This window comes from Leptopilina heterotoma, unplaced genomic scaffold (genome assembly GCF_015476425.1).
Source record: "Leptopilina heterotoma isolate Lh14 unplaced genomic scaffold, ASM1547642v1 Lhet_16, whole genome shotgun sequence".
NCBI lineage: Eukaryota > Metazoa > Arthropoda > Insecta > Hymenoptera > Figitidae > Leptopilina > Leptopilina heterotoma.
Genome location: NW_025110874.1, coordinates 151,359 through 174,272, shown reverse-complemented (window position 1 = coordinate 174,272; position 22,914 = coordinate 151,359). Strand labels below are relative to the sequence as shown.

The 22,914-nt window shown below is 32.1% G+C and overlaps 1 protein-coding gene across 2 annotated transcripts in view; it reads left to right on the top strand.

Annotated features, from left to right (window-relative positions):
- LOC122498817 overlaps positions 1-22,914 on the top strand; it is a 105,383-nt gene extending 82,469 nt beyond the window's left edge. For both annotated transcript variants that reach the window (XM_043606751.1, XM_043606750.1), the window contains 4 exons: positions 8,775-8,910; positions 11,665-11,879; positions 14,187-14,297; positions 22,222-22,914. In XM_043606751.1, coding sequence (XP_043462686.1) covers positions 8,775-8,910; positions 11,665-11,879; positions 14,187-14,297; positions 22,222-22,369 — 610 coding nt within the window. In that variant the 3' untranslated portion in view covers positions 22,370-22,914. The remainder of the gene's footprint in view (positions 1-8,774; positions 8,911-11,664; positions 11,880-14,186; positions 14,298-22,221) is intronic.

The following is a 22,914-nucleotide window of genomic DNA, read 5'->3' as shown; positions in this document are numbered from 1 at the left end:
CTTGCTCATGTCCACTGCATTTTAAGGTTATTGAGAACAGAGGCAGCAGTTGAAAACTTAACAAAGTTGTTGGAACATCAATTGTAAATTGTAGATAAACAAAGAATCGAACTGCGTCTAGAAAAAGAGAGAAATGACGAACTCCACACAAAAATTGAAAACCGATATGAAGAATAACAAGGTATGCTAAAATATATTTTTGCATTTCATATGTTGAAATTAATTAGTTTAACATAATTTAATATTAATAAATAGTGAAAATACGACTGAGTGATAGAATCATCTCTACTCTTATAATTTAATATTATTAGTAAAACTATGAGAAAAATCAAGCAGTCAACGAAATCCTTATCCATACTAAAGTAACTTGTCATAATAACTTTATGAAATAACTAATAAAATTTCTCTTCATTTCAGATCCATCTTGGTAAAAATATATGGATAGTCAAGAACAAATTTAATGAAGCTTGTGCTGTGAAATCAACTTCTTTATTTGTAAAAATACTTTGCGTTGTAGTCTTTACAGCAGATAATGGATATGCTTCTAAGTCCTCCTCAGAATTCAGTTTTTCAATAATCGAATTTGGTAAATTACTACTTGTCAGTCCTACAAGTGCTTTTCTCCCAAACAAAGCTTTGAATGGCGATTGATTTATTCCGGAGTGTAAGCTATTATTTTTTTGAAACTGACAAAAACGCAGACCTTCGCTCCATTGATTAGTCTTATTGTCAATCATCCATGCTCTAATCATCTCCTCAACATCTCTATTACATCTCTCTATGCTGCCCTGACTTTGAGAATGACGGGGTTTACCATGGACCAATTTCAAATCAGGCCACATTAATTTCATCTCGATTATTACAGAATTTACAAATTCTCGTCCATTATCTGACTGAAGTATCGAAGGAGCGCCGAAGGTACAAAATACATCGATTAAATTATAACAGACTTCAGTCGCTGTTTTTGTTTTCAGCGGCTTCAATACAGTAAATTTTGTCAAATGATCCTGATAGTTGAAAATAAATTTATAATCCCGGTCCTTGGTAGATTGCATGTCAATTAAATCCACCTGACCACGTGCATAAGGCTCTTTTGATAAAATTGGTTTGACGACTACTCCTTTTTTGGATGCGCTCTTTTTTTTAAACACGTTTCACAACCGCCTAAAAACAATGAAATAACTTGCCGCGTTATATTGGCATATTTGTCCTTTAGCGAATTATGAATTTTATGTATTCCACCATGACCAGTAATAGTATGAGCAGATTTTAGTATATTAAAAATTTCATTATTATGAACGAAATATTTTACACTTTCGCTGGCATTATTATGTAAAGGAACTATCAATTTTTTTCATCTTCAATTGTTAATACGTCATATCTTCTCAAACGCCGATAATCACTTGAACTTTTTTTAATTTTATTTTTTGAATCGATCACTTTTTGTATTATTTTATTATACATTTTTTCGTCACTTATTGAAACCGAATTATCTGTAACGGGCAAGTCTTTCAATTTATTTTCAAAATAATTTTTCATGTCAAAAGTATCCATGATTATATTTACGTGTACCTTCGAATAAATTTGCTATAATACTGAAATCGTTTTCAATTTATAATTGAAATTATTAATCATTATTCTTTTGATTTGATCGTTGGTAAAGTGTCAACAATAAACAAATCAACTATTATGGACAACATTGTACAGGAGGAATTGTACTGAGCTAGATTTAAAAGGAACATAGTACACTAAAGTCTTGGTTATACGGACAACTCGGGTGTGTGTCCGTATAATCCAAATAGGTCACCTTGACGAAAAAGTATAAATATGCAGGACAGTACGAAGATTCTTTTTGCCCTCGGTTGAAATAGAATCGCCTGCTAATCTTTTTTATATCTTTGAAATTTATTAATATAGTGTAAAATTGATAATTTGAATTTATTAAATTACATTTGTAGACAAATAAATAAATTAATTAATATTGTCTGATAGCTCACTAACAATTTTGAGGTTAGGTTATATCAAGGGGAAAAAAGGATCCAGTGATAGGTGCGCTACTGACATCATCGAGTCAAGCACGACCCTTCCCTTCACCCCTCATCCCGTTTCAGCGCCATCACATTCCGTATAACCAAGACTTCAGTGTATAGCAAAAATATTTGAAAATACCGTTTGTATTTTGAAGTTAAAATTAAGCTCCCTATTTATATTTAGAATTAATTATTTAGAAATAATTAATTATGTATAATATAACAATTACGATAGGTATATTACACAGTGGAACAATTTTTGAAAAATTTTTTTGGGTTAAGACTTAACTATAATGGGATGAAAGTACTACCCAGCAGAGTAAAACCCCTAAAGGTTTTTGAAAAATTAGTATCCGTTTGTTTTTTATTGTAATTTTAAATTTTGATAATTCAGTAATTTATTGAATAATCGCTCTAATCAGCTTTTGGTCAGTAAATCGTGCCTTTTTGACAACTTTTCTATTTTAGTTAAGATCCGCGCATGTTTTAAATATCTTTGGTAATAAATATTTACAAATAAATGTAGTATGTTTAAAATAATTTTAATCTACAACAAAATAATTAAAAAATGTGATACTTCTTACTTTTCTACTGATTTCGGCGATAAAAACCACGTAATCGAATTTAGCTTCGAAATAATGTTACGTAAATTATATATACTATATTAAAATAAAAATTTAAGATTTTAATTTCAAGTGATAAAGTTAAAGAAAAATTTATAGTGCTATTTTTCTCCAAATAGACCAAAAACCTTAAAACATTGCAATTTTAGTTTCCAAAACGAAATTTATAGACACTAATTTGACGTGAGTAAAATTTTTTGTTTAAATATTCAAAAGAGTTATTTAATATTAATTTCAGTCACGTTTCAGTAAAAATTTAAATAAAAAAATATAACAATTTGCGGCGTAGTATGAAAAAATTGAGAAAAATCTAATAATTTTCCCCAAAACATTAACTAAAGGTTATTTTTTAACTATAGTGAAAATAATTTAAAAATTCTACCTAAATATAGCGCTCCAAAGAAACCGGTTTTTTCGGACAGAAATTAAAGAAAAGATTTAGTTAAATAACGGGTTAGGAATTCGTGTGAAGTAAAAAAGTAAATTTTTCAATTAGTAAATCATCCTTTTTGAGTTTTTCGCTTCTTCAAAAAATAAGTTAATTGTATGTTGCAGACATTTATGTGTCAGGAACTAAACTGCAAAGGTTAAATTACCTTTTGGATGTTATAGTAATATATATTTTAAACATATGCACATTTTAAAGTTCAGAGAGGAAAAAGTGTTAATCAGTAAAATAGTAAGTAAGCATACTAGGTTTATTTTAATTAGTATCAAATACAAATTGATAAATATTACCAAATTCTGTCAGTTGTAAATTCCTCAACATTTTTTGTTTTATTTTCTTTTTTAAATAGTAATTTTTTAATATTTCTTAAGAATATTTTTTCCATTTTGGAAAATATTCATTTTGATATAATCTATTTTTAAAATTCTTTACATTACAATTTTCAATTTTTTTCTCAATTTGACGTTCAATTTTTTTAAATTTTAAATCAGGTACTCTCAATATGAAACCATAATAATATGTTAGAGTAAATGATAAAGAGAGATGGTAAAATAAAATCTTATGATTATGATCAATCTATATGTAAAAAAGAAAATTAAATTTTACATTATCATATACAATAAAAATGGTTTAAAATATTTTTAAATTGGATTATGAGATCATTCTTTAAAACTGAAAGTCGAGATGGAAAAGTACCAGTTGAGTAACAAGAACATATAGTCTAATATGAGCTGAGGACGCCTCCATCCTTGGTCTTCCGATGGTCCATGAATAGCCGCTGTCCCATGGCTTGCACGCAAAATTTACAGACAAAAAAAAAAGAAAGATAAATAGGTAGATCACAACATACATTTTTCGCAAATATATCGAATTGTTGAGATCGAATTCGGAAAAGAGATTGCGTATTTTTCCTATAAGTAAAGAGAGAATAGTCACATAATTCATTAGTTATCAACCATAAAATAGTTATTTTCGTAACAAGGGCGCAAAATAGGTGATTGCGACGATGGCGAAATGAAGGGACCGAGGGGACACAATTTCGCGCTCGAGGCGATGCCGAAGGAGCGAAAGTGTCCCCGAGGTCCCGAAATTTCGCCAAAGTCGTAATCACCTTTGCGCCCATGATGCGAACATAATTTTTTGTACTAACTGCATGGAAAGTATGACATTGAGGGCACGCCCGATTAAACGCTCATATAAGTTAAAAATTAAGCTCTATATAAACATTATATCGAATGAAGTTTATAATGATAGAAGTTTTAAAATAGAAATAAAAAACAATGTATTCTGGAAACATAGTATTTTTTTAGAACGTAGTAATTAATAATTAAACAAAACTGAAACAAGAACTTTTAAAATTGACAATTTTGATAAACGAAATGAGAACAAAACCAAATGTCTCATAATTTTTTTAGAGAAAATAAAAAAAAGTTGCAAATTTTTATAGACAAAATAAAACAAGTTGAAAATGTTTGCAGTTCTATAGTCAACATAAAAAGAAAGTCGAAAATGTCGCATTTTAATGAAGAAAATCGAATAATTAACAAGCGGGCGCAAAATACTTTTCCGCTAATACTAACATAAAAAACTTAATAATCAAGATAATACTCTCACAGCACGGGATATCCTGCGATTATCCCATTTCCATCCTGTGATATCCGTAGGATATCTCAGGGAGATCCCATGAGATATCTCACGGGACGGAAATTTGGATATCTTAAGGACATCCACTGGATATCCCTGGGATATCCACGGGATATGCAGAGTTTTCTTTCGTGGGTCATCCCGTGTGGGATATCCCGCATGGGATATGTCAGCGCATGCGCAGGAAACGAAATGCAATCGTTCCAAGTGTCAAAGGGCTGAGAAATTATATTTAACGCATTTAAATTAGAAAAAGTTTGTTTAGATATTTGTTGCATTAAATTAACGAAAGTGGAAAATAAATCCTTTCCTAAAAAAGAAAGTTCGAGAAAAATCGAAGAACTAGCTCGAAACTCTATTTCTATTGAAACTCGGATTCTCTCGAAACCTTAGAGATATATCGATATTACGTCATCACAGAACTTTCTTAAAAAAGACTACGCACGCGTGAAATGCAGGATGACGTCAAACCAAGATAGAAAGATGGCCACTGTTTGTTTTCTTTTGAACTCTTATTTTATTTTCGGCAAATAATTGTTTTTTAATATTATATTATAAATAAAAGTTTATTAAATGTTTTTTAATTTTGTAATTTTTGGGCTGCGTCTACAATTGAAAAATAATGTGTTGAATGTGTTATGTTGTAGTATTTCTGGTTAGTGCTAAATGTACAAGGTATGCACTTTGTAAACAAATGTAACCTCACTAACTTAGTTACTTAAGGGGGTATTCTGGTCTAGAGGCCTCAATTTTAAGGCGTTTTTCCGAGTGGGATAAAAAAGAAAGTTTAACATTTTTAATATTTACTTTTTTTGCAAGTTCTTTATTAATGTTCAAAGAATACAGATAAAAATTAGGAAAAAAAATAATCAAAAATTTTAAAAGTTATGAACTGGTGAAGTGGGAATTGAACAAAATTCTTGTTAATACGATAACTCAAAATATACTCAACCGATTTACTTCAAATTTTGCAGAAATGTTCTTTGTATATCTCTTTATGGTCGGAACCTTGGATTTGAAAAATATTTTTTTTACTATTTTTAAAAAATTCAAAAAAGTTAAAAAACAGAATCAAAAAACACCATTTTTTTAAAACGTCGCCATTTTGCTAAAAAATTTTATTTTTTTTTCCAAGGTACCGATCATAGCGAAGCCTTTAATAATCAAGAATTTCTTTGAGTTTTTTGTTTTAGAACATTACAAAAGTCTCCACACTGTCAACCAGTACGCACTTTCTTTTTTTCAGTCCCCACTTCATCAGTTTATAACTTTTAAATTTTTTTATTATTTTGTTTCCTAATTTTTTTCTGTACTCTTTAAACATTAATAAACAACTTGCAAGAAAAGTAAATGCTAAAAATGTTAAACTTTCTTTTTTATTCTACTCGAAAAAACGCCTGAAATTGAGGCCTATAGACCAGAATACTCCCTTAATCGGAACAAAACAAATTTCTGTTGTTGTTGTTGTTGCTAAAAACAACAAACAACAACAACCGACTAAAAATACAACAAAATAACCATATATGTTATACGTATAAATAATAAATAAACATTTATTTGCTAAAGAATGAGTAAAAATTAAAAAAAACGTAGGGTAACAGTTTTTTTATTATTGTTTATAAACCAGTTTTCGTTCGAAGTGATATTTTAATGTTTTATTATTTTTGAACAAATATAATAATTTTTGAATTTTGACAAAAACATTTTGTTTCAAAATTTATTTAAACAAATGAAATATGTTGTTTTTACATTTTTTTATCACAATAAAATCATAATTTAAAGGTAGGAAAAACATGAAAAAGCAAATTACGTGTTAAAAATTTTTAAGAATAATTACGTGTTAAATGGAAAGTGGAAGCAACGTAGTCGACCGCGTAGCGGTCGACGGAGGCGCTAGTGTATTTATAAACTCAGCTTAAAGTGTACGATTTTTTAGTTACTTTTTTTGGTAGATAATATATTAAATTATTCAAATATTTATTCTAACTACATTTTAAACAAATAATGCATGAATTACTAGATTAATTACTGAAAATCCAGTATATTTTTCCCTTTAAACAAGAAGAAATAAAATTTTATATGTATGTACTCATATAATCTTACACGCGCAGGCGTCGACCTACCCAGCTGTTGAGTGTCATGGCGATCATGGCGTCGCGTCATTAGATCAGAAGCGTGTGTTTTGCAGTGTGTGATTATAAGTGTTGCTGTTTAATATGTTTAACTTTCACATTTTTTGCTTCCTCATAAAGGAAGCCTTATAGTGATGTCGATTTCCGAATTTTTTAGAACCAATTATTTTTACAAATTTTCAAGTGTAGTATATATAATTCGTCGAGAGGAACAAATGTCCGAATGTATGTGTGTATGTATGTGTGTGTGTGTATGTGTGTGTGTGTGTGTGTGTGTGTGTGTGTGTGTGTGTATGTCACCGATTCTTGTGGACAAATTTTCTCTTACACGTCTTGACGGATTTTGATAAAATTTTGTAGGTGTATTACGATCACGAATACCAAAAATTAGACAAAAGGATTTTCAAAAATATCTAAAAAAAAAAAATTTTCAACAATTTTTTAATTTTTGAAAAAATAATTTTTGGATTTTTTGAAGTAACTTTTTTCTATATTAAAATTTTTATTAATTCTTGTCAAAATTGCATTCCTGACATAAAAACGAATCGATTCATGTATATAAAGTATATATTTTATCAAAATTTATAGAATTAATAAATATTTTAAATTTTCACAAAAAATTGAAATTTTGTATTTTTTGACATTTTATCTTAACACTTTAAAATAATTATTGTAAAATAAAAAATTAAACAATTGGTATATATTATATTGAGGAAGCTTAATGATCATGAAATGAACAACTTGTTTAGTTTCTTGTAAATATATTTAACCAATAAATATTTATCAGTAATAGATAAAATGAATAGACCAAAATTAGTTTAAACCCACACACAATAAATGTTTAGCGTTTAAAAGACATTTTATTGAATTCAACTAATGTTTATTAAATTACAAAAAAATAACTTTGATATTAGTCAAATAATCTTTTATTTTTGAAATAATTTTTTTCTCATTCTGGTTATAATTTAATAATGGTTTTTCAACTCATTAAAGCTCTAATTATTTTTCAACATATTACTATTTACCACGTAGCATATCCCGTGTGGAGAATATTTGGATATCCCGCGCGAGTCTCCCATGGGATGGAAATTTGGATATCCCAGGGATATCTCTGCTCTCTAAATTTGAATCAGCGAAAAGTCGCTGATTCACCAGCCCAGAGTATGCAGCTGATGAAATAGCGTATATACACTGATGAAACAGCGTATATGCACTGATTTTCCAGCGTATATACGCTGTTTCATCAGCTGCATACTCTGGGCTGGTGAATCAGCGACTTTTCGCTGATTCAAATTTAGAGAGTGAGATGTCACAAATATCCCAGGGATCTCCCTGGGATATCTCAATATCCCGCGGGATATCTCTAGGATATCCCTGGGATATCCTTTTGCTTAGAGGGTATGAAGAATTAACCACTCAGATGTGACGCATTCGCGTTAGTGCAAGTATATGCACTGCAGGACAAAAAACTCAATATTTCGGTTAGTTTTAAAGTCTCCATGAATTTTTTTTTAAATTCTGAGAAGATAAGGAATCTAAATACAAAAAATCGGAAGTGTGCATTTACTCCAAAAAATGAAATCTTCGTTCAATATCCTTAGAATATCGACAGTCTGTTTTCATAATATCGTGGTATATCCAGTTCAGAGAGGACACTGTATACTTTTTTCGGTAAAAGAAGAATAATAAGCTTCTTTCAAACAAACATTTTTTCGTTTAATTTTTTGTACTTCAAAATGCTGAAAAGTAATTATAGTTATTTAATTTTTTTCATCGAAATGCAGTAAATTATAATTATACCTACGAGATATTGTTGGAGTTGAAATGCAATATTTTATGGTTTGATAAATTGTATAATGTTGCTTTATTTTCTACATACATATATATATTGTTACAGGATGAAGCTGCTTTTAATAAAACTGATAATGGCAACTTTAATGTCCTCCAGAGCAGATGTTTTGAAAAGTTCGTTTGCGAATGCGGTGCACCGGAATATCAGAGCTTTGTCCTTTCCGGATGAGAGCGAAATGGGGGTCAGTTAATTTAATAACACGTTTGATGTATAATATGAAATTTTATCGCACATACATTTACACTCTATCACATACTTTAGTGTCGAAAAATAATTAGAATTTGCCGCGGGGCACTCTTTTGTATCTTGATAAGAAATTTATTTTTCGATATGTATTTTTGGCATCAATAGGTATCGATATTTTACAAATTTTATAATTTACACTTCATCCTAGAAGCAGAAAAATTATTTGTACGAGTAATTTACACATCACACAATGGTTAAAAACTCGATTTTAGCTGGACAAAAAAATTTTCTTCAATGCATTTTGAAAAAAATTGTTACTTAGGAGTATTTAGGTTTCTGATTACGAATTTACAATCAGTTTGTAAACATTCAAAATCGTAGATCGAATAACGCAAACATTAAATTATAAAAATTAGTGAATTTTTTTAAAATCTAGTATTGAGATGTTTTTTGAATTGATGATTATGGATCGGAAGTCAGTTTTCAATAATTTAAAATGACTGATCTAATATGTCGAACTTTAAATTAGTAAAAAACCGCTGCCAAGTTCTATATTTTTGTTATAATTTTGGTGCTCCTTTCATGAACACTTTGCTTCCTCATATAGATAATAATAATAATTGAAAAACCGCTGCCAAGTTGAACATTTTTGTTATAATTTTGGTGCTCATTTCATTAACACTTTGCTTCCTCAAAGATAATAATAATAATAGAAATATATATGCATAACTTATAAATATGGTAAAAATTATTAAATTTTGAATAAATCAATGTATTTATTAATACCCCAGAAGATACTTAAACAGTTTAATAGTTAAAGAAAAGTTTTCAAACCAAAAAGTTAAGAAAATGACATTTTCCATAATTTTTGGTTTTTAAAATACCAATAATTTCGAAATTTATGATTGAATTAGGTTCAAAAATAGGTCAATCGAAGCGTTTCTTTATGCTCTACAAGATGGTGATGATAAGTTTAAAGTTACTTTTACATTTTCCAACCAAATTTCCAAAAAGTCATGTTTTCCAAAATTTTAGATTTTTAAAAGTTTAATATCTTCGGTTAATATGGACGAAAAATGTTCAATTATGGCTAAAAAATGCGTCTAAAAAACTCTACAAAATAAGAGAAAAACATTAATAGGTGTCCTAACTTTTTTTTAAAGTTATAGGCAAAAACCTTTTTTTGCAAAATTAAAATTCCAAAAAAATATAGTTAAACTTTAATAACACAGGACCACAAAATTCTTTTTAAAGGAAGTATTTACCGGACAATGTTTTTTATATGTTTTTCTGGGTCGCTGAATTCGTATCCGAACTCAGTTTTCCGCCATCACGTCAAGTTTCTTCAAAAAGGCGGATCCAATATAGATGTCGAATTTATTAAAAATTTATCAGATTTACTTGAAATTTGTTACTCGGAGATTTTTGGGATCGCTGAATACGAATTTTACCTTAGTTTTAAAAAATCCAAAATGGCGTATCCAATATAGCTAACGAATTTTTTAAAAATTTAGCAGATTTTAAATTTTTGAAAACTAAGGTGAAATTCATATTCAGCGACCCCAAAAACCCCCGAGTATAACGTTTCAGGTAAATCTAATAAATTTTTTAAAAATTGGTCAGCCATATTGCATTCGCCATTTTGAATTTTTGAAAACTAAGTTGAAATTCGTATTTAGCAACCCTGAAAACCCCCGAGTAACAAGTTTCATGTGAATTGGGTGAATTTAAAAAAAATTGACGCCATATTGGATCCGTCATCTTAAATTTTGAATATTTACGAGTTTTTTAATTGTTTAACATTATATAATATTTTTCAAGTGCGTTAAAGTTGTTTTTTAATAGATTCTTCTGCTTATTTTAATTAATATCTTGTTTACAGTTAGTTTTTTGCGAATTTTATTAATTTGTGAAGAAACTTGACGTGATGGCGGAAAACTGAGTTCGGATTTGAATTCAGCGACCCAAAAAACATATAAAAAACATGGTACGGTCAATACTTCCTTTAAAAAAATGTTGTGGTCCTGTGAAATCTATCGCAAAGTACTCTCATTTTATGTTAGCACGTGAGACCTACAAATTTAAAAAAAAATTATCCCAAAAGCTCTACATGATCTCCAGATATTTATGAAAATGTCATGCTTACACACACATGCGGAATGACATTGTTTAAAATGTCGGTTTTGAACTCCTAAGGTCAAATATCATAAAGATACCTATGTCAAAAAATCGAACTTAAAAAACTTTAATATTATAATACTTCCTCCATGAGGAAGCAATAATAAATTTAAATAATACATGCTATTCACAATATCAGTTTATTTGTAAAATAATGTTTTATTTAGAGAAATAAAAAATTTATAAGAATAATAGAACAAAAATTCACAAAAAAATGTTTGATAAAAATTTTCATTATCATATTTACCAGTTGTTATACTTTGATTTAATCACTTTATGCCATCTTTTCTCTTTATAATTTTTTTAAAACCTTCTTCTAATTTCTTCTATTCTTTACCTCCTTTAAAAAGTCTGTAAAATTTCATATTCAACCATATATTTAACTTTGTTTTTAACTAAACTCATATTAATTTTATAACGTTTTGAAAAAGAGGTTTCCAGAAGGCCAAGTTGCGCTGTCTGTTAGTACCTTGAACGTTCTATGCTTATGGGTCAGAAATTTTTAATACTATTAAAATATTTTTATACTAAAAATTATTGATCACATTCCAAAATTTTGTGTGTGTTGTAGCTATTTTTTGCACTTGCTATTCCCTTGGACGACCCTGTTTCGACGAAAGCGATTTCCGTTGCGTTCTTCTTCGAGGCAAATTATCAATTACGCAGTAACAACACGGAATTTCAATCCAAAGTAACAAAGAAAAATCAGAAAAAACGATCTGCAGGTCAACGATATTTCATAAATCGCAAAACGATCTACGCTGTATTGGAGTCCAAGTTCAAGTCGTCAGTATTCTGTGTGCTATGAACGATATATAACTATTATTATCTTGAATAATATAAACTATAGTTTTATTTTTTTTGTTTTAAACATCACTAATAGTTGTTTGAAAACAAAAAAATTGGGAAATATGCTCATACTTATTTTCATAAACGATTTCTTTCATTTCAAGAAAAAAACTTTCATTTCAAATTTTTCTTAAACATTCAATCAATAAATTTTTATTTATACACTTGTTTCTGTCTTAAAGGTAGTTTCATGTGACCCAAGATTAACCTAAAGATGGCCAGGTTTAGTGATATTTTCTTTCCTTTACCCTGTGTTGTGGCCCTTAGTTTGTCTATCACATTGTCATCGTCGACCGTCAGCAGATACTTATTTTTGAATGCCCTCTGGAACGATCATCATGAATATACCTCCTGCCTAACGACCTAAACCAACTACTGGCGTTTTTCTGGAGGATAAAGGGCAATGCTTGTATGATTTCTCGATCAGAGAAATCTGAACAAGATTTGCAGTCCTCTAACCGGTCTAAAAATCCTTCGTTATTGTAATTATCTCAAAAAAAAATTTAGGTCCCAGTCTTCTAGTGTTTTGATCTATTTAGATCTTCAACCTGACCTCGATGTGTTTGTCCTCATATCCTCTCTCTGGCTCTGGCTTCAATCGCTGTCAGATCCTGACTTACTTGTGGAGTCATCTAAGATTTCAACTCCATATTTATTTTATCGTCATCATTAACCATTTCCGCTACATAGGACACTGTCTGTGAAAACTGATAGGATCGAGTAAAGAAAGAAATTAAATCACTCTTTGTCATTGCCGGAAAACTTGGAATTTCATCAGATGTAATAGGTTTTAGAAGAGTTTTTTGGCGGTACCATCATTTCTCTTCTTCTTCTTTTATGGATAAAGTATGTTGCACATTATTTTGACAGTGCACTCTTGTTAAAATAACATCTGCTAATTCTGCGTCAGATTGCAGTATTTTGTCAAACTTATTATTTGTAAACACTACAATTTTAAAAAGATTCACATTTCTGGCAACAACTTATTATCAATTTTCTGATCTAAAGATCGATATTTCTGCTTAAGAATACCGTGAACGATTTTCTTTCAAGGCTGACATCAGAACTTAAAAATTATTATCTTCTAAATAGTTCTAAACTTCTCTAAAACGACGGTCAACTATAAAAAGGTCACTGGGTTTAAGAAACATACATAAATCGTTTGGATCATCAATAATAATTCTCATTATCTCCGCATCATTTGCATTAGCAATATAGGACACAAGCATGTCTATGAGAAACCTATCGGTTGTGCATGCAGTAAAAGGCGAGCACAGGAGAACTTTTTTGTCCTGAATAGGCAATGTCAGTTGTATGGTTTTTAATAACGTTATTTCGATCAATTAACGTTATGCCAAATCTAGATGGCAAAATATATTTTTCAAAAGATTTAATTACACTCGAAAAATAATCAGAAACTATTTGCTCATTTTCTATATTTAATATAGAGGCAAGAAGTTTATTTGATTTTCCTGTACGTAATTTAAAATAAAAAACGGCGAGAAATTGGATAATTGACCTAGATTGCGTGTTACGCATAGAATAATAATATAAATATATTATATATTATATATTGATATTATTTTAATAATACTGTAATCCCCGATTTTTTCGTAATAAGTTGAACAGCATTTTATTGTTAGTTTCCATTAATTTTAACAATTCGAATGCACTGAGACACGTTATAGAATACGCATTTAGAAAATTCAGATAATTTTTATAGATTCGATTTCTTATACATTGTACCTATATGACGCTCCCATTTCTTGCAAAAAATCTGAAATAAGCAGAAGCTAAATATAAAAAAATATACACTGTTGTTATTTAAAAGTGTAAAAAATCAAAATTTAAACATATTTTGACCCTTTATATCTCTTTTCTTGAAATTTGTTAATGAAAAATATATTAATGCGCCATAAGAAGCGCAAAAACTAAGTATAACAGTTTTTCCTCAAAGAGTGGGGCAAACCGCTCACTTTGAGAGTTTTTTTAAAAGATTGTAGTAACGAAACCGGATCACCTTTTCTATAGTTGTTTTTGGAAAAAGATGCGTAAATAGAAAATTTGTCAAACAACCTAACATTGAATAAAATTTCATTGATCACTACAATGCAATATCCTTAGTATAGCCGCTTTGCCTCACTCTTCTCTATATTTTTAAAAATAATATTATTTTTTCTTTGATAATTTTTTTTCATTACCCTAGTGAGACACATTTTAATCGATTGCTTTTCTGCATTACAGATTAGGATTTCCTGGTAAGCATTGTCTCTTAAGGTGCATTTGTGAAACTTCACAACAGAATATATATGAAAACAATGGACTCATCGGTGATTTGTTGCATATCACGTTAACGTAAGACTTAATTTAATGCATAAGATTTCATCTTTATATTATCTTTACACAGTGAGTTTGAACCAAGTTTAACACAAAAGTTCTGAAAGTTGGCAGTTCTTTATTGGTATTTTTTCTGTGATGTCTCACAATGATTTTAAGACATAAACGAAAATAATCGATGAAGGAGAACTCAAATTATTTTATTTTTTAAAAATATTTTCTAGGTTATTCTACATGTTTCACAAAAAGTTTAGTTTACCAAAAGCTTTTTCGCTACAAAATACGTATTTTGTCCTTAATGAATTCATTTCTGTCCTGTAGGGTGACCGTTATTTTGCGAAAGTTGGAATTTCTAAGGTTGCCGGGCTGAATTTGTTTTAGAATGTAAAAAAATGAGCTACGCACAAGGACAGCCCAATCGATCAATATTAACCCGTGCCACCTAAAAGTTAAAGTTTAAACGGGGTTTAACATAGTTTAACATCTTTTGTCTTGGCAACATACATATTTATGGTTTTGGATGTGCCAGAACTTTTGGGTTAAACTTTATTCAAACGTAGAAGTTAGGGGAAAAAATGTTTCTTCAAATTTTTTTTAGTTTTTTGTTGACAACGCTATTGACATTATTATATAGATAGCGACTTCTCTCCATTTTTCCTGTAAAATTCGCGTTGAAATACACCAGTATATCAAATTTTAGTTCTCCATCTTGAATAGTCAAGAAGTTAAAGGGGGAATGGTCACTTTTTATGCATTATTGGCCAAAAATCGTACAAATTCCTTGTCAACAGTATGACTGTCACCTTCACTCACATTCGCTATATTTTTCCTATAATCTACACGAGAAAATACATATATGTACCAAATTTTAGTTCTCTAGGTCAAATAGTACACTTGCTAGGGAGGGACACGAACCAATAGGGTTCTGTCGGTACACCTACGGTGTACGGAACTGTTAGGATGGTTTTGTTTTAATTAAAAGCCTCGTGTGTAAGAATAGTAATATAGGAATTAATATTTATTGACAACAAAGGTGGCTTGTGCTCAGTTTTGATATACACTTAAGAATTTGGTTAACCGATACTATACAACGTTCACTTTAAAGTCCTCGATTACGACCCAACTTGGTCTCTATTCTCGCAATTCACACTCAACAACAATTACGATTACTGTTACAAATTACGGCACGATTGCCCTTCTGCTTTACAGATACTTCTTTTTGCGCGACGTCTCGCTTGCTAGTCTATCTTAGACCTTCTGATTCTCTCGTCCACACATGACTACCAACTTATACTTTTAAAACTCACTAATGACACCACAGTGCCGGCAACCAATTAACTCAAAGAACTATTTAAAATATGGATAACAATCGGCCATCCTTGTTTAAGCTTGGTCCTCCAAGCTGCAATAAAAATATGTTTCATTCACAACAATGTAATTATTACTCATACGTACTTTACTCTTCAATCAATCGTCGAGGTTTTCGAATGATACGCTTACTTCTTAAGTTCGATTCGTCGCTTACAATGTTTTCGAGCACATTATCATTAACATTCATCGATTGCTCACTTACATTTGGATCTGACTCATCGGAACTACTCTCATCATCACTTACACTATTAAAGGCACTCCAGATTTTAATTTGGCTGACGTGAGCTGTAGTCGCTCGTTTCGAATCACCTTTAGCAGCAAGACTCTGGACTCTGTATGTATCGGAAGGAAGAATTTGCGTTATAACTAAAGGTCCTTTATACCTGGCTTGCAACTTGGTTGATTCTCCACTAGCGACTTTCGAAGATCGTACGGCAACAATATCACCTAACTGAAATTTCACATTTAATAATCGGGATTTATCATATCGCTCTTTCCACATCAATTTTTCACGCTCAATCTTATCACAAATTTCATCCCGAACATCTTCCGGCGGACAATACGTTTCCGATCTCTCAGATAATTCTCGTGCGAGCCCTTCATTAAATCGAGGTACATATCCGTAAAGAGCTTCGAACGGAGTACGCCCTGTTGTTTTACATACAGCTGTATTTAAATCACGCTCTAATTTGCGGACATTTTCGTCCCAATAACGACCTTCAGTATCCGTTATACTGGATTGTAATGCAGGCAAAATGGTTTGATTCAGTCTCTCGATTTGACCGTTTGCCTGTGCATGTCGACTTGAATTAAGCGTCAATTTAATCCCATGAGACTCACAAAAGTGTTTAAAATTCTCGGCGGTAAAACTTGTCCCACGATCCGTTACTATTCGATTCGGCGCTCCGAAACGATGGACAAACTCCTCAACTTTTCTTACCGTCGTGCTAGATTTAGTATCTTTAACTGCGTATAATTGACAAAATTTTGTTAAATTACAGTTTAACGCGAGAATGTATTTGTTCTTTCTAGACGATGTTACAAATGGTCCGAGGTGATCTATGTGCACGATTTCGAAAGGTCTCTTTCCTGCAGGAATAGGGTGCAATTCCCCTGCCTGCTTCCCGTGTTTACGTTTCGCAAATAAACATTCCACACATGCATTGATATGCCTGCGCACATAATTTCGCATTCGTGCAAAATAATAATGCTCACTTATTCTAGCTATCGTGCGGTCAACACCGAAATGACTTGATAAATCGTGATTTTTAATCACGAGCGCTTTGCGCATCGCTCTCGGAACAACGTACAATTCTTTTTCCGTAATTCGTGGGTCTTTCTTAAATAATATACCATCTCTCAGAACATAATCGACCACTTCCCCCTTCTCTCGACGCGTTCTTGTATTCTCGACTTTTTCTAAAATTTTAATCTTTCTTTCAAGCAATTCATCACATCTTTGATACATCATGATTTCGTCCTCGCGTACAGAAATATTAAAATTCGTAGCCATTATCAAATTATCGTTCGCTTCTTCCACTGGTGCACGTGACAGCGCGTCTACATGATTCATTTTCTCACCCGAACGGTGATGAATTTCAAAGTCATACTCGGAAATTAAGTTTAACCATCTAACTATCTGAGGGTTATTTGTTTTACAAGAATCAATGTGCACTAGGGCCTGACAATCGGTTATCACGTGAAATTTTATTCCTATCAAAAATCGATGAAGTCGAATCATCGACCAGACTATAGCCATTAGTTCTAATTTAGACGAATGATAGTGTCTTTCAGTTTCCGAAGTGCGTCTACTGATAGCGTATATTAATTTTAACTCATTGCTCTTATCTCCCTGTAGTAGCATCGCACCTAAACCTAACGACGAAGCATCGGTATGTAGTTCCGTCCTAACTGCCTGTGGATTGTAATATCCTACAACCGGTTGTGACCCAAGTTTCAATTTAAGCTCTTGAAATGCGTTATTACGTCGTTCATTCCACAGAAAAACTTCGTCCTTTTTAAACAATTCTACAATGGGGGCTGCTATCGTTGCGAATCCGGGCACGAATCGCCTGAAGAAACTTGCCAACCCATGGAAACTTCGTGCAGTATGAACATCGGTGGGTGTCGGAAATTCGAGAATCGCGCGTATCTTTTTGTCTCCCGGGCTCATACCGTTCTTTCCGAACGAATATCCTAGATATTCTACCTGGTCAAGACCAAATTTGCACTTTTTTATATTCAAGGTTAGTCCCGCGTCTCGCAACAAAATTAGAATTTTTTCGATTTTTAACATAAGTTCTTCCCACGATACTGCGTGAACGAGAATATCGTCAAAGTACGTTATAGCTAGCTGATTCCCATACGGTCCAAAAATCATTTTCATGAGTTTAGCGAAATAAAAGGGCGCGTTCATTAGGCCAAACATCGCCCTTTCAAATTGCCCTGTTTCATCTTGCGTTATGAACGCCGTTTTCTCTTTAGCCGACTCAGTTAAGGGAATCTGCAGATATCCTTGTGCGCAATCTAGAACCGCAAAAATTTTAGCCCCGAATAACGCGTCCAACCCATCGTCTACATTTGGTAAAGGAAAATTCATGCGAATTGTATTTTTATTAACTTTTCGATAATCTACTACAACGCGTGTAGAACCATCTGGATTTTCAACGAGTAAACATGGACTGGCATAAGCAGCTACAGTTTCTTTTGCCAGTTTATTTTGTTTCCATTCTGCAACCTTTGATTTTATTTTTTCTCGCTTCTCAGTATTTGTAATATACGGTTTCGAATAAGGTGGCTGCGTCCCTGGCTTTTCTATAATGTCCATTTGAATTAAGTGTGTGCAACCTAGTTCTGACAGATTAAGGGCTATACACATTCTATATCTATTTAACAACTCGAGCAATTCTAATTTTCTTTCTTTCGATAATTCTAATATATCTACTACTTCATTCTCTGTAATCGGTTCTCTTCGCGGTTTCATTTCTCTAACTTCCGAAACTGTCACTTTTTGATTAAAAACATAACCTTTATCAAGTTTGATCACGTCGCTACTATAATTTTTGACAGGTAAAATTTCATTCGAATCGCTGATTTTCACTTGAATAAAACTAATAGACGCAGGTGGTAACCATATTGATTCTTTCACCACAGGTTTTCCTGACACTGGTAATTCAGGAAAATGAGAAAAGGGAAAATTTTCACTAGAAATAATTTCAAATTTGTCTCCGTAACGATAAAAAGCTAATTCTGGTAATTCAGTATAATTTCTGCCGATAATGACATCATAACGCAGTGCCATATCATTCACAACTCTGAAAAGTACATTTTTAATTTCACAATTATCGACTTTCACGTCTTGTCTAGTTATTCCCTTTGAGTATGCTTTTCCCCCACCAAAACCTTCAATTTCATTCTCTTGTTTATTAAAACAAAATTCGAATTTTTCAACAACGGATTCCTTCATTATACTATCTGAACTGCCTGGATCGATAAAAGCTAATATTTCATTCCCGCCAATTTTTACATTTTTGATATATTTATTAATCGTCTCTACACTTTCAATTTCCGAAATAATATTAGTTTCAGCCTTCATCATTCTTTTTGGCTTTAGGCAATCCTTAGCCAAATGACCGGGTTCCGAACAATTAAAGCAATTTCTAATCGGTTTTTGTAAACAATTTTTCGCGAAATGACCTTTTTTACCACATCGATAACAACTTCTTTCAGAGCTTACCTCATTCGAATAAACAATATTGCTGGATTCCTCTTGTTTGACGTTACCTGATGATTTTGGAATTGCTCCACGATGCTCAGGAACATAGGAAGACTGTCGTGGTAAGTTCGATCCAATTCTGCGTTGACTCTCTGGTGCTCGACGTTGATCTCTCGACGAATCAGCCAACTGTCTTCTTGCCGTATCCAATGATTCAAATTCGATTATGTTACGTAGTAAGTCGTCTACATCCACATGATTTTTGCTCATGACAGCTACACTCAAATCTCGTGATCGTAGTCCTATAGCGACTTGCTTCTTTATTTCATCCAACGTAAATCCCAATGCTTTGCATAGTCGCAACTTGTCAAAAAAATATTCCGTGGTATTTTCCTGCTGTTGTTGAATTCTAGCTTGCATTTCTTGAAATCTCTCGGTAAGTGATTTTTCTAATAAAAAAGTATTCGAGAATGCTTTTCTGAATGATTTCCAGTCTCTGATTTCATCGATATTGGCCAAATACCAGTTTTTGGCAGCACCTTCTAGGTGACTACGGGCGGTTTCGAAAGCAACCGTTTCTGTCCATTTATGCAATGTTGCCGTCGATTCCAATTGCTTAATCCACACTCTCGCACTAGCTGCACCCGAGATTCCATTAAAATTGACGATATTGTGGGACAAATCCGGTAATACATTGTAATGATGTGTCTGTTGATCTCGGCTCTGAGTTACTCTATCTATTAATGTTGCATTTTGCTGCAAAATAGTAGTCAATGCCAACAATAATTGCGATTGATCTACCACTCCCGGAGAAACAACACTATTTTGTAACGGGCCTCCGTTACTTCCCTGTCCTGGTCTAGTATTGGGGCCTTCCGGAATAATAGATTCTCCATTTAGAAATACCACAGTTCCGTCTTCTCTGCGAATTGCTCCCGGTGGCAATTGGTCTGATAAAGATAATTCGACAAGAGCATTGGCAGCAAGTTGTTGTTGTTGTTGTGACATTTTGACAGGTACTGTACACTTCTAAGAAGTTCTTCTTCTTACCACTAGATGGCATACGTCACTATTATCAACAGAACTTCAGAACAACACAGTAACACTTTCTTAGCAGTCGCCGAAAGAAAGACCTTTTTCGCGACGGCCATTTTTCTTTTTCCACGAGCACATGTTCGCACAATTCAATAATAATCCACATCCACAAAGAATTCACATAACCGCATCCACCGTATCCCACTTCTGAATTGTTAGGATGGTTTTGTTTTAATTAAAAGCCTCGTGTGTAAGAATAGTAATATAGGAATTAATATTTATTGACAACAAAGGTGGCTTGTGCTCAGTTTTGATATACACTTAAGAATTTGGTTAACCGATACTATACAACGTTCACTTTAAAGTCCTCGATTACGACCCAACTTGGTCTCTATTCTCGCAATTCACACTCAACAACAATTACGATTACTGTTACAAATTACGGCACGATTGCCCTTCTGCTTTACAGATACTTCTTTTTGCGCGACGTCTCGCTTGCTAGTCTATCTTAGACCTTCTGATTCTCTCGTCCACACATGACTACCAACTTATACTTTTAAAACTCACTAATGACACCACAGTGCCGGCAACCAATTAACTCAAAGAACTATTTAAAATATGGATAACAGAACCATAAAAATTCAAAATGGAGAAAATTTTTATGAAAATTTCATCGGATTTGATTCAGACTGGTGACCTTGGGAGTTTTTAGGGTCGCAAATTGCGAATTTAATTTTCGTTTCAGAAAATTGAAAATGGAGAATCTAATACAATGGACACTTTTTCAAATAATAAACTGGAGCTCAATTATGTAAATTGATTTGACTTTGACCAGCGTTCAATTTTTTTCGTCAGACATGTAGTTTTTTAATAACAATTCGTATTATTTTGACATTTTTCTCCTCGTGGCTGACGAAAAAAATTGAATGCCTTTCAAAGTCAAATCAACTAACATAATTGACCCCCTGCATTAGCTTACAAATCGTTATTCGTTGGTTTTTGGGAAAGGTGGAACTGAATCCGAAGCCCATTCATCTCCATTACTTAAAGATTCAACCATATCCTCAAAAAATCCAAGTGTCCATATTTTCACGTTTATGCAACAAAACAATTTACCGTTGTCATTGGTATTACTAATCAGCCCTTTTAAGAGCTACATGACATCCAAATTCTATTATGCAATCTCCTCGCTATGTACAGCGGATATGGATGAATCCTAAAGAGAAAGAGTTTAATGGACATTGAATTCGAATTTAACGACACCGAAACACCCCAAAATAACTTGATTCACACAAACCCGATGAATTTTTCAAAAAAGTGACCGTCATTTAATCAGCTACCCAAGTCATTGTTATCCATTACCCTCTGTAATTTCAATACACGTCAGATTTCTACATTTTTTCCCGGCCCCAATATTAATCTTATTTCGATAACAGAAGTTGTTACAGAATGTAAAAGAAGGTAGTAACTAAAAAGAACCAGTAAATTAGTAGGAAACATGAGAATAATACTTATAAACGTTAAAAGCTATTGAAGAATACTGTTGATATTTTCTGATAGATGGCCTTTTATACATTTGACGCAGAAAAGGTAGAATATGAAAACGGATATTAAAACGACCGCGCAAATATACAGAGGAGTCAGTGAGAATCGAAATAATAGACTAGGGAGAACTCATTTATGTGTGTACGATAGTGTCTATATATGCAAATTTATTGGTTAACTAATTGAATTACCGTCCGTCTGGTATATGCTGATGAGTTTAACACATCAATTAGACTTGAGTGAGTGATCGATGTTTATGAAGGTGTGTAATTTCAGGCCATCTTCTACCAGTGACGAGGGTCTACCCATTGAGTACGTCAGGGCAGAGCAAGTGGGCTTTGAGGGCGATTGTGAAACAATTTACTCCCGCTGTCCCTTTACAATTTATGACTACATAACGGATACATTCACCACTGGCGAATAGTGAGGCCGTACACCTACATCTGCTGAATAAATATGTTAAGAACACTCTAACTGCGCGCGAACATTTTCGAAATATATAAATATACACATACTAAGGGACATCGCTTACAAAACTCATGTTTTTACTTTTTTCATATTGATTCAATTACATATTGTATTTTGCAAATAAATTTTACAAATATATTCTAAAGATAGAAAATATAAATAATCATGTTGCATCCCATGTATGTGTTGTGACTTGGCATTCTGTCTTGCACAATATTTCTTGAAATTTGTTTAAAATTTTGTTTTTAAATAATAGTTTTGATAAAGTAATCTATCAACATTGAACATTTTGACGTAAGTTGCACTTTAAAATTTCTACAACCGTTTTTCCAAAGGACCACGTTTTTGGCATATTTTCAAAAACGTGGAGTGAGGCGGCCAACTGTTTTAATATAGTTAAAAAACATAACTTTAAGTTTTATTGGTTTATACACCTGTCTTTAGCCTTACATACTTGGCTATACAAGTGTTTTTACATTTTTCGTAAATTTCTCTTACAAA